The sequence below is a fragment of the Scomber scombrus genome, chromosome 3 (assembly GCF_963691925.1).
Source record: "Scomber scombrus chromosome 3, fScoSco1.1, whole genome shotgun sequence".
NCBI lineage: Eukaryota > Metazoa > Chordata > Actinopteri > Scombriformes > Scombridae > Scomber > Scomber scombrus.
The window spans coordinates 26,235,373-26,252,263 of NC_084972.1; the positions used below are offsets into that span (position 1 = coordinate 26,235,373).

The 16,891-nt window shown below is 38.5% G+C and overlaps 2 protein-coding genes across 2 annotated transcripts; one reads left to right on the forward strand and one right to left on the reverse strand.

The window, feature by feature from the left end:
• The first annotated feature begins 1,246 nt into the window (after positions 1–1,246).
• Positions 1,247–11,763, forward strand: nudt3b (nudix (nucleoside diphosphate linked moiety X)-type motif 3b). The gene is made up of 5 exons (XM_062416121.1): positions 1,247–1,517; positions 3,050–3,160; positions 6,935–6,979; positions 7,065–7,149; positions 7,507–11,763. The coding sequence occupies exons 1-5, from the start codon at positions 1,419–1,421 to the stop codon at positions 7,701–7,703; spliced, it is 537 nt and encodes a 178-aa protein (XP_062272105.1). The 5' UTR covers positions 1,247–1,418; the 3' UTR covers positions 7,704–11,763.
• Positions 11,764–12,743: 980 nt separating this feature from the next.
• rps10 (ribosomal protein S10) lies at positions 12,744–16,642 on the reverse strand. Its single transcript, XM_062415925.1, has 6 exons — positions 16,537–16,642; positions 15,937–16,086; positions 14,637–14,811; positions 13,554–13,631; positions 13,101–13,156; positions 12,744–12,829 (listed from the first exon to the last, which is right to left on the reverse strand). The coding sequence occupies exons 2-6, from the start codon at positions 16,084–16,086 to the stop codon at positions 12,788–12,790; spliced, it is 501 nt and encodes a 166-aa protein (XP_062271909.1). The 5' UTR covers positions 16,537–16,642; the 3' UTR covers positions 12,744–12,787.
• Positions 16,643–16,891: the final 249 nt, after the last annotated feature.

Here is a 16,891-nt window from a genome sequence, read left to right on the forward strand (position 1 = left end):
GTGGAAATGTAGTCTTATGCAAGAAGGTAATAAACCAAGAGGGAAAAACTGTATTTCCACTATCAGTTTATGATTTGGACCCTGTCAAGATTCATAAACATCTTCTGAATACAAGAGGGATTGAGACTGAAGTGAAGAAGAGAAGGATCACTGAATCATGTTCTGGGTACATGAATGCTCTTCTTATAGTGCTTGTACTATTCATTTCAATGTTGCTGTTGTGTGCACTCATAAGTACAGAGAAGCAACACCATAAATATTTGTCTTGTGTTTTAACATGCATCTGAATAATGTATTATTAATAGTCAATGACAGTCCAGTAAATATATCTTTGGGTTTTGGACAGTTTGACAGCTTCAGTTTTGGTTAATTGATATATTAATTTAATGGAAAACATAAATGAATCACTTAATCCTTAAACAGGCAAGGTGCACCAGGAGTTACATACATACATCTATTTATTTATTCATTTATACCTTTAATTATTCATTTATCTATACCTTTATATGGGAAATGTATCCTGGTGGAGATACAACTAATAAAATCCAAAATATACAAAATATTTTTTTAATTATTTGTGGAAATGTTTACTTAGGTGCAAATGAGATAACAAGAAAAATCAAAGTAAATAAAAAGAATAATTTTCACATTTCATTTTTCATTCCTGCGTGTTTAAGGGTTAACTTAAAAAAACCCATCTAATTAATTAACCAATAATACAAAATAATAGCTCCTCAGATCAAAACCATTTTTGTGGTGTAGCACACCCCTATTTGTTATTATACTTCATTAAATAGCTGTTGGCACCTATTAACTATTTTTATTACACATCCAACCATTTTTTAACACAATTACTTTTGAGTATCATGCTGGCGCTGTCCATTACCTGCGGTGCTGAAACTGATGAATCAACCCCTTTGCATCACAGGTCACCATTTCACCCACAAACTGATCGAATTACATCACGTATATTTAAAAAAAACGTTCAAATTAAGTTGGCAAAACTTAAAATTTTAAATCAGCCTAAAAAAAACAAGTGGCCGTTTTGCAAGCTAGTTGGAGCCAAAAGTGCCAGTTTCCTTCACCGGCTCACTCCAGTCAGAGCGTGGTGCTGCGTTTTTCCTCCGATCCGCTGCCGCCAATTCTTAAACGCACAGTACGTGAATTCCTTACGCTCGCCGTGCTATTAAAGGGTAAATTACGTCGTGGGCGTAGCGGCTCCTTGTAATGGCGACCGTGCCGTAGATGTGCCTAGGTTTGTGAAAATGAAGCGAAGAAGAAGTTATTTCTTTTAAGTAAAAAAAAAACGCCGAGGTTTCCCCCCGGAGGAGGACTTTACGTCTCTAACCATCAGCTTTACACGTGGTAAACTTAGCTCGTACTTTTGAACTTTTTTTGTGCTACCCCCCCCCGAAATAATGATGAAGCTCAAGTCAAACCAAACCCGGACGTACGACGGGGATGGCTACAAGAAGCGGGCCGCCTGTCTGTGCTTCAGGAGCGAGGCGGAGGAGGAGGTGAGTCCGAGGATGTGGCTGCTCTGCTAGGCCAAAGTAGCATGTAGCAGCCGTGGGTGCTTTTCACTGTCTCTAAATGAATATATTGATCAGCATTATGCCAGCTGGTGACGGTGACTCACTCCTTTTCTTAGTCTCTAGTAGTGTCTTAAGATGTTGTACATTATAAACAGTTTTTTGCTCGTACTTACCCCTAAGTGTTATGTAAGCCTCTTTAGCTTGTGTAGATGGTTTTTCACTTGGAATCAACCTGTTAGCTGCGTGCTAATGCTAACTAGCCGGCCACAGCCCACTGCTCAGGCTCAGATAAGCCGTGATTTTGTCTTTTATAAAAGCAGCCGTCTGGATCCGTATAGATAAGTGTTTAGCCTCTCCGAAGTGACAGACTAACTTAAAAGATATCTTGTGTCACAGGGGGAAATGTTTGTGTCTTCTAGCAGCTAGCATTTTTAGCTTACAGTCAACAGTGGAAGTGATGCCCGGTTTAGCTTACATCATCCTGTATTTTATGCTGTTTACTTAACATTTATGCTCACAATACAAAAGTCTGGTGATTCAGCCCCATCCTTGTAGACAACCCCTAACCTTTGACTCGTTTTGTATATATTTTTTTACATGTATAACTGTGAATGTACCTTCCTGGGCTCTGCCAGTAGCCTGTAAAGGGTTAGTTGAGATCAGAAGCGATTTGTGAAGCCTGATGTCCAGTCAACAACATGCACAAAGATGTCTTTGTAGTAGAAACATTTTACCTAAGGGGGAGGAGACGAGTTTGAGAATAAACTAATTCCTCATTCTGGTTTAAGCAAAGGGGGCCAGATTGTGAACAACATGGGCTGTTGATTACAGGAAACCCATCAGTATGACCGGCACGTAGCTAGAAACTTTTAGCAGAGACTGTAGACTAGCACACTGGCACTGAGCCAAGCCTCAGTTGTTCTCTAGTAGTTTGTTGACACTGTGAAAAAAGTAAACATAATGATTGACATAATTACACACACTGAAATATATGTATAGTCTGCAAGAGAATAATTTCAAGTGATAGTCATGGTAGATTTCTGTAGTAGTGGACAGGTAGCTATTGAATGGCATGTTCACATTTAGCTCTTCTTGGGTCTAACATTGTTTACTGAATATCAAGCTCAAGCAGTAACACTTGTACAGAGTGAACATGCACAATTTGAGCTGCAGTGATTAGATGCCAGCTGTTAAATCAACCAACTATTCTGATCATTTATTAATCATTGCGAGTCATTTATTTAAGAGGAAAATGTCCCGAATTCTTTGATTCCTGCTTCTTAAATGCAAATATTTTCTGTTTTATTCATTCTTCTATAGAATAATCTGAATATCTGGGTTGTGGGAAACTATGAAGGAGATTTTTCAGGATTTTCTGACATTTTATGTATGAACCAGGCCACAAATTAATCAACAGATTTGTCGATAATGACAATTATTGGTTGCAGCCTGACACACAACATTGATTTAGACTTGATTTATGACTAACTACTGTTGTTTGTGATGCTTTGTAGGTGCTGCTGGTGAGCAGCAGTAGGCATCCTGACAAGTGGATAGTACCTGGAGGGGGAATGGAGCCCGAGGAAGAGCCCAATGTTGCTGCAGCTCGAGAAGTCTGTGAAGAGGTTGGTTCTGTCACTGAGTTTCAGCATAATTATTGTATCTAAAATAAACCTGTATTGCAAGTTTCTTTTGAAAATGCAATCACTTCAATCTTCCTTTTGTCAGATAAGCATTCCTATGTAAACTGTGCTCTTTAAAACTTTCTTTGATCACTGTAACGTGGACGTGAAACATGGCCACCTAGATTAATTCATAGCCAGGAATATTGTTCTGAGAATGAGATTTCCATTCATAGAAATTAGTTTGAGTGTAGGCTTATACGATGTATTGTATTTCGTGTCTATTATATCATCTCTCTATTTAACACTGGGCCTTAATACCTTGCCCTCAAAACCCGTTTCGTCAGTGCAGTCATCCTGTTTGCATGGACAGAGATAGAGAGCCTAGCAACATGTAAGCTGTATCACAGCATCATGTTACAAAGCAGTGTTTAGGTGTCAAAGGAGGTCACACTGAGATTGAACACTGGCTGCCCAGTGGTTGCACTGCAGCACTATCCAATCCCACAAATGTGGCAAATGAAGGCTAAGAAATCAGCTTTCATTGTTTATTGGTTTCAGACAGCTCTATTTTTACACCAGAAGGCCTGTTACTGAGGCATTTTGAAGGACAAAACCTGGCCCTTTTTTTGTTGAAACAGACTTCTCTGTGCATCTTCCAGCAAAAATGCAGCTGAATCAGGTGCTTAGCTTGAGGACAGTAAATGTCTCGAGGAAAAAACTGGGACTGGAGCACACGGATTAATTCACAGCCTTTAATTGTGCAAACAGACTAATGTTTCAATACTACTTTGTCTTACTCAGCGTCTCAGATGAAGACACAGGTAAAGGCTTTGAATTAATCACTTTGCTCTTGTCCCCCCTTTTTTTTCTCTGGAAGATGGCCTGTTTTTTTTTGTGTGTGTGTGTGTGTGTGTGTGTGTGTGTGTGTGTGTGTGTGTGTGTGTGTGTGTGCTGAAGGTAGCAATTAGTGAACAGCTCTGAATCTCACTGGAAATCAATATCCTGCTTATACCGCCTATGTGCATCCCTTAAATCAATTATCCTCTAGTGTATATGCTGCACATCTCTTGGGCATTTCGTACAGAGTTGCGACAAGGCACCGAAGACACTGAATCTCACCCGGCTGTCATTTGTTGGCGGGTCACTGACCATATAAAACCTATTCTCTGTGTGTGATCCATCACACTGACGGATGTTGATATCATCTCTTATCCTGGCCGCTTGCCGTTCAGTTGCAGGACACCGCAGCACACCGACACATTTCCACAGGGGTCAACAGCAATGTCACATTACTACAGAGGTTTGTTAAAAGAGCTAAAAAGCGGCATTCAGAAACTTGCTTCATGCATCACCGCATACTCTGCCGTCCTAAGCCTCTTATTGGACGGTGGTGTAACAGGACATATCCTAATCCGACAAGCTTATTCTGATGACCATATGAGCGGTGACTTATTTCTTATGCTTATTGGTTTGGACTCATGCCAGGGATGACAGGGAAGACACAGCGCTCTTGGGCGGGCCAAAAGTTAAAGAGGGATCCTCTGGCTGTCCACCACATCGGCTCAGACTCTGTAGACACTAGATCTGTCACTTTTTCAAAAAGTCGTTGTTAGTTCAACAAATTCGAACTAACAAGTCATTAGTTTGAAGTAATTCGAACACAATCCATATACTGCAATGTGTCGGAGAAAGACAATTTACTGTGAGTGTCATAAGCATGTATATACACATGGCCAGCAATGTCCAATTCATCAGTGATCAGAGAGAACGTCTCACCATTTAGTGCAGGCTTTACATTTTCCTGTATGGTGTCAAACATCTACATATTGTGTCTTGACGTTGTACTAAGTAGGCAGTCAGACCAGGTTGTAGAGCGGACATTATTCAACTCATTCCATGCCTCCGCTGCCTCACTCGTGTTAGTTGTCCTCAGATTTTTTGTTGTTGTCGAGGAGCCATGTCCAAACTATGTCATACAGGGCCGGTTCAGTTGATTAAATGAGTCGAGCCTGGTTCACTCCTGCTTGGTTGGAATGAAACCTGCAGCTACACTGTTGTATAGTGTGTTACAAACAGCCTTAAATTAGTTGGTAAATTTGCAATCTATGTTGTAGCCCCGAAAAATACTTCCACGCAGGGTCGTAACTATCCAATCAGCATGCCTTTCCATGCTAATGACCTTCTCCATGTTTATTTGTTAGCTTAGTTTACTGATGCAGTAGCTGAAGCTAGGTCCTCACAAGGACAACTACTTCAGAGGTCATTACAGTTCAAATATTTACATTTTTCCTCAGATGCGAACCAAAGTTTGAATTTCGAATTAAAAAAAGCGACAGACCTAGTGCTCATACACCTCTGATCCCCCCAAGATGAAGACACAGCACAGTATTGCATAAGTTGTACGTCAGTCACAATGCTGTACATCCTCTTCCAAGACGATGCCCGCTAGTCTTTTCAGTTACGTGGATGCTTGAGCGAGGACATTTTTCCATCTCATAAAAACATACAGGTTGACTTTTGGCCTATTACTTAATCCCTGGCACGTCTTTGGGGTTTCTAGTGGTGGGCCTGTTCTCTTCCATATGATCTCGCTTGAAGGCCCAAGAAGTGCGACACATGGTCCATGGTACAGTGTGTGGAGTCAACATTTATTTATAGACTGAAACTGGAACCTGAAGAAGCTGGAAAGATGTCAGCAAGTGGCCTGGCTCTGCATCTAAACCTGACCTACTATTATAACTTCGAGATTATTTTAGTTTTTAATAAAATGGTTTGTAGGTAATGAGCAGTAAGAAACATTCCACTTGTTAGTTGAGCGTCTTTGGTTTCAGGATGATGGGAAGAGTGTAACGGCAACGGATGGCAAAACATATGTTTTCCTTGTTTTTGTTTATGACCTTTTTATATGACGCTCAAAACATTTTGTTGAGAGGCTGCCAGGATGTGACATAAATGATAAATGAACTGAACACACTTTGCATGTGTTTTTGCAGCTATGTAACATAAGAACAGCAGCAATTAGTTAATTAGTCGACTGATCAGTCCGCAACTCTTTTGCTTATTGATGAATTGTTTGTCATGTTTTTTTAGCAACAATATAAAAAATTCAACTCAAGTATGAGAATTTGCTGCTTTACTCAAAACATTTGAAATGCCATCTTGGGTTCTGGGTGATTGTAATGAAATTTGCTTACTTGTTGGTTTTTTGTAATGACTAATTAATGAATCAAGAAAATAATTGGTAATTTAATGAATAATTGCACCTGTAGCACGAGTTACAATTTGTCATGAAAGTTAAAAAAAGAACAGCAAAACCCCAAAAAACTTATTTCTAACTAAATATTAATTTGCCTTTGGTTAAATTGGACACATTTTTAATCAAGTGTGAAATCAACAAAGATTATTATTTCAGTCTTTTATTCAAGTAAAATTAAGTGAGTGTTTTTGTATATTTCTGACATAATTTGGAAGCGCCTGCAGTCATCCAGTAATTGGGTAAGATTGCATTTGCAAGGGGCAGAAACAATGTTATGTTTTAATGTAATCCTCAACACAACACAAACTCTAGCCTCAAAAAAATTAAATCAATACCTCTGACAACAACAAAACACCCTGCTTTAAAAAATAAGGCGTTTATTGTCGGGTCATTAGCCCGCATTAGGATGTACAGCATCCCTGTCCTTCTCCTCATATTTAAAACATTTCCTTAGTTGTCCAGTGTAATTGTATCCTGTGGCGTGTATCTGCTCACCATTTCATTCATTTATTTTTCAGGCCGGTGTGAAGGGGACTTTAGGTCGCTTAGTTGGAGTATTTGAGGTGAGCTGACATCTATTTGCTACGAAGTTAAATTAATTAAAAGTGTCAACATGAGAAGTGAAAACCTTGATTCTTCTTCCCACAGAACCAAGAGAGGAAACACAGAACCTACGTCTATGTTCTTATTGTAACGGAGGTGCTGGAGGACTGGGAGGACTCGGTCAACATTGGTAAAACACGGCATTTGTTTACTATTGAAAATGACGGGGGGGGAATCATACGGACAAAGTTCTCGGGCAGTCACATGACGTCTGTAGCTTTAAAAACCTTCAGTTTTCTTCTCAGGCACAGTTTAGGACTACTGTAGGTTAGTTTGGGTAGATTATAACACCGGCTTTGTCTTTACACTTGTGATTTTTACTGTATTCAGTGCTGATTAGTCAGTGCTGATTAGTCAAAACCTTTTATTTATTTACTTTTTCTTTATAATGCTTGTTTTTTTATTTTTTTTATTTCTCTCACTCTCTCTCGTGTTGTCTCTCACATGTCTTAACTTGCTCCACAATGGTGTCTTGTTCTGTCAACAGGGAGAAAAAGGGAATGGTTTAAAATAGACGATGCCATACAAGTGTTGCAGTGTCACAAGCCTGTGCAGGCCACCTACTTCGAGGCTCTCCAGGAGAGTTGCCTGACCAGTAACGGAACACCTTTGGTGGCCACGATAGGTGGGGATCTCTCTCCTACCTACAGCATCAATCAGAGCTCCGTCTCGGGCATCAGATAACTAAAACCATAACTCTGAGACCCCCCCTCCACCCCCGGGAGCTTTCGCCACCACTTGCGCTCTTACTTGTGTCATTTCTCTTCTCTCTACTCTACTTCTTCTTTTTTCTTTTGTTTTTTCTTTTGTCTCAATAACATGGTTTGCCTTGCCAACTCCTTTGTGCCAGAACTGTGGCACAGACTTGATGACAAGTGTTGGCTGAATAGTCTGAAACACTTTGTAAATGTAAATGTAATTTTTGACCCCTCTTTTTTTTCTTTTTACTGACAATTGCATGAAATGTCCCCTCGCTCCCCTCATTCTCTTTCCTTAGCGTGGTGTTTATTGAATGCAAGAACTACTTTTTACTGTTGTAATGTAAAAGTGTATACTTAGTGCTTAAGCTGAAGGCTTTTGGTGGTCTTTTTAACGTCTCCTCCATTTCTCAGTTATTTTTCTGTGAATGAATGTGCCCATTAGTGTAACTCCCTCCCCTGTTATAAGGATAGGAACTGTTGTCTGTATCTGAATCAACAGAAATTGTGGGAAGTGACTTGTCTTGCATGAGCACTGTTATGTTGTGTATCACTCGCTTGGAGTGACCCGATGCTGACTGTGCAACAGACTTGTGGTAAGGTCTTTTTGGATTCTCTTCATTTTGCTCCTTTATTATCGTGGTTCTTGGTGTCTCTTTAAAATCAGAAGGATACGGCCCCTCGGTAGTTTTTCAATTTCAAGTGTCAAGTGTGTTTTTCTCTCATTTGGGAAGCTAGCCAAGCACTACAATTTCACTCTTGAACAGAGCGTATTCACTGTATATGAAGAGTGAAAGAATGTCAACATGCATACAATGTAAAATGAACCACCTTTCTCCTCAGTGTCTTTACCTCCTTTTAATCCCTTTTTTGTTTTGTTTTGTTTTTTTCTTTTCTTTTTTTAATGCTTTTCTTGTGACTGACTAAAAAGTCTTCCTCCACATACTGAGAGGGTAGAAGTAGTAAATTAAAAAATCATGAACTTGTAATTTCAAAATGCAGCACATATCACTTAAGTTATTAAAACCCTTTTTTCCATATTTTACTCCTCACATTCAGTTTGGTTAAAAAGCAATTGTTTACATTGTGTTTGTAACATAGCACAGGTGACTTTAGTGGGCACTTTTCATTATGGTCATGATTTTTTTTTTTTTTAACCCTTCCTTCTTTAGTATTTAATCTGCATCCCCAAAAACACTCAAAACACCTGCTTGACATTGAAAGTAATGGAATCTATAATGCTGTCTTTGGCAAGATGCAGAACAAACAAGCCTTGTACAGTTTGAGACCTCGTTTTTAACATGTAAAATGCTTTTGAATACTAGTTTTTTTTGTTTTTGTTTGTTTTGTTTTTCTCTCTAACGTCTGGCAAAAGTCTCTTTAGCCGAGCTGCGTCACTTTGCCTCTCGATGTTGGCGTGAGGCAGCTGGCTCAATACTGTGAAACTGGAGGCGCTGTAGATAGCATGTAAGAGGTTTTTATTGTAAATTGTTTATTTCTGTATAGATCAAAGGTGAGAGTACAAATGACAAAAACCCTTCTTACACATCTGTGAGTGCTACATGTATTTTCAACTGAGGCTGGAAGAACTGATTGAACTTGTGGCATTGGCTTTGGAGCTGTTGGGGAATTTCTCTCTCGGTGTAGCGTACAGTACATCTGAGGCTAAAGAACTGGATATGTGGATGTTGTTTTGTTGGTGAGAGAGAAGAGCCTGTTTTATATTACAATATTCTCATTTGTCGTTTTTTTTTTTGACCAAAACAAAGTTATAACAGTAAGGGATTACTGTTTTTTTTCTCCTCTTTGGCCAACCTATACAAATGAAGAACTGCAGTGTCCAAACCACTACTTTGGTTTAGAAATAAGTGGGTCTGAAGTCCTTTTCAAGCGATTCGCTGTTCTGCTAGTTAGTCACTAGTTAATTACTCCTTTCTCAAAAGTTCAAACATAATACTGTGGTTTTTTGTCCATATTTAAAGCTCCAGTAAGTGCTTTTTTGTTTTGTTTTTTGGCCCCTTTTAAAGGCATCAGAAATGGCTAAGTTGTTGGCAAACTACTCAAATCTTGCAGATGGGGAGCAACATTAGCACCAATATGGAGTCGAGTTTCTGTCCACATGTTCAATTTAAGTCAGTTATTTTCTCTGTTTTGCTCTTCACAAACTCCTGAGGGAAACATCCGGCTCTACTGTGCTCACCAGCTAGTTCCCAACTCTGTGTGTCTGTCGTTTGTTGCTGGAGAGGTAGCGTACGGTCGGTTTATCTGAGACTTTACTCTTAAAAACATCTGCCTGCTTCGAAGACCGAACCAAAACTGTAAAATCGAGGGTCAGAAAATCAAAAAAAAAAGAGCTGAACGATGTTGAATATCTCTGTGGAGCTGTGGGGAACTGCAGATGATGGTGAAAACTCTTCTTTCATATATAAATAGTCATGTGATCCATTGTTAATATAAAAATATTGAAAGTTCAAATATGTACAACATTGATATTAAACGTTAAGCATCTTGTCACTGTATAGAAATCAATTATAACCTTGTCAGCTTCTATGGTTAAGACTTATGGGAGCTGTAGTTGTTAACTAATGGTTTAATCTTGGTTAAGATGAAGAAGTGCAGTCCAGCACAGCAGTAGATGTGATTTTAACTTTGAATATGGACAGAAAACTTCAGTAACTTGATGCAGCTGTCCAGAAACTGATGAAATCTTCACATGAAGATATATTGAGAGCTAAAAGCTAGCATAGAAGAGAGGCTGGAAGGATCTGTGCAGTAGTGGTGACTGTTTTTCTTAATGATTTTCTCTCTTGCTTGTCTATGAAGGAGGTGACTTCTGTCTGAGCAAATCAAGCTAATAATGACTGAATTTGACAGATTTTTCTTTTTTGAATGACGGTTAAGGAGAAAGGAGTCTTAAAAAAAAAAAAAGCCTCCTTCATAACAGTTTGAGACTTTGAACTGATTTTATTACTGTATACCAGAAAGGTGTGGTGGCCAAAGTCTTAGTTTATGATGCCCTACCTGGCACTTCCTATGAGATACTGATTACACCTTTCAGTCTTCATCGAAATTGCAATTAGATGTGAAGGGGATGAACCCGTTTTATGGCAAAAAATGAAACGAAACCCAACCCTGAGTAATTGGCAATGATTCATTTAAGCTCTTATCGGTTTGATGTGGTGGACAGGTACTGTCAAAGTGAATGTGAGGAGGATTTCCACAAGTATCAGCCAGTGACGTAATTGTTAATAACCACTCGTTCTTTATCCATATTTTCTGTTTGTTCTTTAATATGTTGTGTTATTGACAAGCTAATGTCTTGTATATAGCTAACACAGCACCCTTACAGCCAGAGGATGCACTTTGGCTTTGGTCAATAAGGATTTGTGTCAATTATTTTCAATTTAATGCTCCCTTTTGAAGGCAAATTTCAGGTCGTTCCTGTCATAAGTCAAATTAAGCTAGGAGTTCAGGAGGGAATTTATGAAGTAAAATGTGGAGTTAAAATTTAGCGTCCACCTTTTGTTCCTGGAGATTTCTGCTATCAGATTTGGCTCTTTTTGTGTGACATTATTAATTATTAAGAGGACAATTGGGGGCTTCAGATAAAGTCACTTCCTTATTTTACCAAAGGTGATGGTGTAAATATGTGTTGCCATGTTGATTAACTGGCCCCATCTTGTGGCCAAAGCAAAAAACTATTAAATGCACACTGCTCAGCAGCTGAGGATTGTAACATTAAGGATTATACAGTCAGACCAGTTTCTCAACTGAATGACCTAAATATTTAAAATTGAAATTAAGTACAGTCTAAAAAATATCCCCCAAAAACTTGCAATTGAAAAACAAAATAAACACATGTGCACTTGCTGTTGACCTCAGCCTTGAAGTTACATACATGTAATTGTTGTTCTCCAAGGTAAATGTGTCACTGGAACTTTCTTTTCCTCTTTTGTCATTTGGGACTGTGGAATAAAACCAGTGTGAGAAGACTGAAGATTGTAATATAAATGTGCCAACAAATAAACACCAGTATTTCACATTCAGGCCAGTGTCATTTGTCTCTGTTCACATCAGTAACAGCTGATACTTTCTGGGTATGCAACATTCAGATCTGTGATAAGATTCATTTGAATATTAAAATATGGGTTTTGCATACTATAATTGAATTCAGGCTGCATATTTCATCTTTTCATGTACTAAGTTTAAATATTATCAGTGGTCATTGTCAAACAACTGCTGTCCATACTACAAACTTAAATACAATACTGTTTCCAACTTGGTAGTAATATTTCCAAAAATGTATTTTTTCTGATTTGTTCCTGGAGCTTTTTTTGCTGTGGGCAGCTCTATTATTTCCTTTCATGTTTCCAACTTTGTAATATTAATAAAAATGTATTTTTTTCCTGGACCTTTTTTCCCACCACTCAATTAGTTTTTTTCCCCCAGCTATGAGCAGCAATGCCACTTCCTTTTGGCTATGCACCACTGAAAAAAGGTGCACTATCACACACAAAAGCGGTTTTACTTGTTTGAGTGTACTTCATTTAAAACTTTCCCAGTATGAACCCACTACATACTCAAAACCTGCTTTGAATTAAAATGAATTCCGTATAAAGACAGTGTATTTTTGGAACAGCCTTGTTATCAGTCTATAATCTGGACAGTTTCCTCATTGCTCATAAATGGTTTATCACTGCAAAGTTTCAGTGACCTCAATCTAAAATTTTGAGACCCATCAGCTGAATAAAGAGCCATTTAGACAACCTGAGTGACTCACTGGATCCTGTGTTTTATGAATGGAGAGAGAGAAGTACTTGTATTCAAAGCACTTATCCCCCTTTTGTTACCAAATTCATAGATTTTTTTACATGGTCACTGAGATATAAGCATTCATTTTTGTGCACTCTCCTGAATCACGTAACCATCTCAGCATCACATGCTACTAAAATTAACTTATTGCTTATTTTTTAAATTCGTCACACACACATTAGCATTAACATAAATAACACTGGAGATAGACATGTTGTATTTTCATTTTCTTTATTGTACAGAAAGAGGTTGAAAAATTTACTGAGGCTGCTGTCCTCTGCCACGCCCGAAGCCACCCCTCTGTAACACAAAAACAGTTCAGTCAATACATCAGTCGACCTGAGCAGTGAGTTTTTTTAACTGCAATATACAAACTAAATTTAGCTCGACACTTCATTGTAACCAGCGTAACCACACCCACACACTGACAACGTTTCAGAGAGGAATGTTTAGCATTTATTGTATTGTTGCTCAATATGCATTACTGATTTGTCATCATAAGGAAAAAGATTCTAGACCAAGAGTTTACTTTTATGACTTAATGACGTGTAAAAACAGCAGCGGTACTTACGAATTGGAATTCTGTGGCAGCTCCAGCACCGGCCTCTGCTTTCTTGTCAGCACCAGCTGGAGAAAAATTAAAAATAAGTCAGCAAACAATTTTATTTTTAATTACAAAACCATAGGACTGTTAAACACACACTGCTTGGTTTACTGGGAGAAACTTCAGTAACTCTGTTGAGCTTTGTTCATTTATAAACTGTCCTTTACAATGTGCATAATTGCGTCATTTTTTACATTTTCTTTACAGGTGACAATTCATTTTCCTGTTTTATAATCGAGAACCAGTTGTCTTTATCCCTTTTTTTCCTCCAGTCCTTCTTAATGCAGAAACTTTAAATCTCAACTTATCATACCAAGCTGCCATCATTTGAGACTGTATGCAGCTCATTTTATACATTTACTTGTTATAAAAACCACTTGAGCAGTTCAGTGACTTGTATACTAGTAGCAGAGTACTTACGGGGTGCAGCAGATCGCCTGTATGCATCTCTGTCGGCCTCTCCGCGGTTGAAGCGGGCGGGCCTCTCTCCTTCCATTCCTGAAGAAACAGAAAAACAAAGTCAAAAGCTGAACTTCTACTTTGTTAAAAGATCGCTTAAAAAGGCTTTTAATTGAGAGTTGTCTTGCTCTTTTTTTTCGGGGTCTCACTAAATATACTAGATAAGGGAGCTGTATTTTTTATGTGGCCTCCGGGACTCTTAATGTACAGATTATTCGTGACCTAACTGAAGACCTTTATTAAGTAGGAAAAGATAATTGCTGAATGTGTTGCTGTGGCAACAATCATCATTTAGCCTTATATGTAAAGAATCCGAGCTTCATGTTAGATATTTAATGATTTAAAGCATCAGATGTTCTAAATAGGATGTTATATGATGTGGGACAACATTTCAGCTTGAAATTAAAAACTGATCAATATTGTGGCCTGAATAGATCCCAAAAACTAAGATGATAGGAAAGTATAGAAATGACTGTAAAGACGACTCAATGTACAGCTTGTTTAATTTCCCTTATGTAATCTAAAAAGGTTGAGCCAGATTAAATATGACATTGTGATGTGCTATTCAGGTAATGATGGTTATGTAGCTTGTGATTTTCATCTTACATCTCATCCATTTTATATTAGTTCAATCCTGTACATAATTATAAATCTCCAGGTAACAGGAGGTGGAAACTTTAAACATGAGCAGCTGAACTCATAACAGACAGGACTGCAGCCTCTGATGTTAAGCTCAGAAGAATGTGTCCATTCAGCAGGTTTACATCAATACCTCATGACTACATGTCTGTCTTTGTGTCAGCTCCCAAACATTAACAATCAGGATTAGATTTAATTTGATGTACTACGAAAACTAAGAAGCAGAGAAGCAGTGAGACAGACGTGGTATTGACTGATGTTGGCTTTAAAAAGCAACATTGGTACAGTTTTTTTTTATACCAGTAGTCTGCACATTGTCACATTTGAGAAATAAATTAAATTTCTACTGAAAAAACCCCAAGAAAAAGATAGTCTAACAAACACATGTCACATATGAGAGCTTACCCTTGGGCCTGGGCCTTGCGGTCTCAGGGCGAGTCTGGCGGCGCAGGGTAGCGGGCACAATCTCGGAGGGAAGGTGGAGGAAGTCTCTCAGATACTGGATACCTTCGTTGGTGAGGTACCAGTAAAAGTGACGCCAGGCAAATTGCTCCTTGACATACCCACAGGACTTCAAGGACTGGAAGGAAAGCAGACACACCATGCGGTTATCACATGTAGAAAAATAAAACAAATTATTCATTAATAAATCCTTCGGTAAAATAGATGGTAAATGCATCTTCACTTATAACTGGTGCCCAGTTAAGGTTCATTGAAATAACCCAAGAACACACACTTTTTAAATTAGGCATGTTCATCATTAGCATTCATTTAGCAACTTAAAAATATAAGTTTAACTTTATACAATCTGGCAGAGCTTTAACAAAAAATACACAGTACACTGGCAGTTAACTATTAAGAGAAGCCTTGCAGTATTTTTGCTTAGACTCACTTTTCCCCCCACTTATGCTTCACACATTGTGTCACTGTCCTAATAAATCAGGCCAACCTGAATCTTGACAACTGTGTCCAGCATTAATACACTGTTACTTCTGTTTTGTTTCTAAATGAAAAACTACATTTAATTCAAGTTTCATGCAACATTTTCCTAAAATGAGCATCCCTCTCTTTGTAGATTGGGAGCCACTGCTTTAACAGAATAAGAACTTAGGTTCACAATTATTCAAATCATAAAGCAGTCAGGTGTCCACATGAACACTCAAAAGATTCCCCTCACTCATCATTCTTCCTGTTCATACTGACTACTAAAAGATCCCTTTGAAATGTGCTTCAAATGTAAATCTACAATGTGTCCACACAGTCATATGGCCAAAAATGCATTTGGAAGTTTATCTAAAGCTAAAATGAGGTTTCAACTGAGTTAGTCAAGTGGATATCTGACACATTTACAGTCTTTTTATCATCAAATACTCTCCATGTTTCCCTGTTGAGCTGAGGTGGAATAATAGTAACAAAAGAGGGACTTTGGCACCAAAAAGACTGACATTGAAAGATATCTACTTGACACATAAAACCTGTTTCAATGTTAATTTTAGTACCTGACTTGTCAAAAGACACTTGGATACCGTTAACCTGCCATTTAATAATGCATCAGACACATTACAATCCTTCTTCAGACCATCAAGTCTACCTGAATAGTTCTACATAGAGAACCAAACACTTCATGTCTACATCAGCAGCTGTTTAACCCTCTGAATATCACAGTTAACCCCCCACATCCTCATTATCATCACCAGTTTCTCACCTGCATCGCTTTCATCACATGAAGGTTGGGCACATTCTTGTCAGCAAGCTCGGGATGCTTGGGCAGGTGGACATCTTTCTTGGCCACCATGACTCCCTCCTTGAAGAGGAGCTCATAGATAGCAATGCGATTCTTCTTGGGCATCAGCATCTGAGTTAAAAAGATGAGTTTATAATTAATAAAAAGTGGTGCAAGACAGCTAATGGTAGCATGACATCTGGCTAGCCGGTGAGCTAACTTAGCTATTTCTGATGTAGTTGAACTTCCGCGGTTAAAATGTGTTTTGGTGAAGCTCTTAGAAACAAATACATAACGCTTTTTAAATATTAATAACACTACTTAGACGCATTTAGCTTTTAAAATGACTAAAACGCGGCCTGGAGACAACAGAGGAAAAATGGCAGCCATTAGTGAACATCAGAACCAGGCTTACTTCCCCACTTCTAAGTGTAATATCAGCTATTATACTAAGTTTAAGGCTAAAATACGCTTTTGTATACTATTATAGTAATACCATGGATCATAAACCGAACATTTTTCTTTAATAGCACTGGAGATGTTGAAGATATATTTAGATTACTACGCCGGGATCATCTTTACCTTTCCACTTGTGAGGGGACCAGAGCCGGAAGGAAAGGATGACGTTGTTCGGGAAGGTTTAACCTCTCAGAGCGGAGCCACCGGAGGAGTGGCGACCCCTGCTGGAGCGGAGGGGAACTGCACCACCGTGAATAAAGAGCACACACTTATAAGTTAATTTAAGGAGTTGTTTTATTGTATTTTATTTGTTTACTTTGGGGGGGGGGGGGGGGGGGGGGGGGGGTTGTCTTTGGTGTATTGTATCATTTAAAAAACACGTACTGTATATTTTCAAGTAACTATATTAACGTTTTGGAGAATGTCAACAAATGGATAAATAGGAAGGTAAGTAGATAGATAGATAGATAGATAGATA

Excerpts from the sequence above, each read along its gene's own strand:
- nudt3b (XM_062416121.1), top strand. The coding sequence starts at position 1,419 with ATGATGAAGCTCAAGTCAAACCAAACCCGGACGTACGACGGGGATGGC. Across the intron at positions 1,518-3,049 it reads GGAGCGAGGCGGAGGAGGAG|GTGCTGCTGGTGAGCAGCAG; the intron begins GTGAGTCCGAGG and ends GATGCTTTGTAG. Across the intron at positions 3,161-6,934 it reads CTCGAGAAGTCTGTGAAGAG|GCCGGTGTGAAGGGGACTTT; the intron begins GTTGGTTCTGTC and ends TTTATTTTTCAG.
- rps10 (XM_062415925.1), bottom strand. The coding sequence starts at position 16,086 with ATGCTGATGCCCAAGAAGAATCGCATTGCTATCTATGAGCTCCTCTTC. Across the intron at positions 13,632-14,636 it reads CGCAAGGCCCAGGCCCAAGG|GAATGGAAGGAGAGAGGCCC; the intron begins GTAAGCTCTCAT and ends CTGTTTCTTCAG. Across the intron at positions 12,830-13,100 it reads CTGCCACAGAATTCCAATTC|AGGGGTGGCTTCGGGCGTGG; the intron begins GTAAGTACCGCT and ends TTTGTGTTACAG.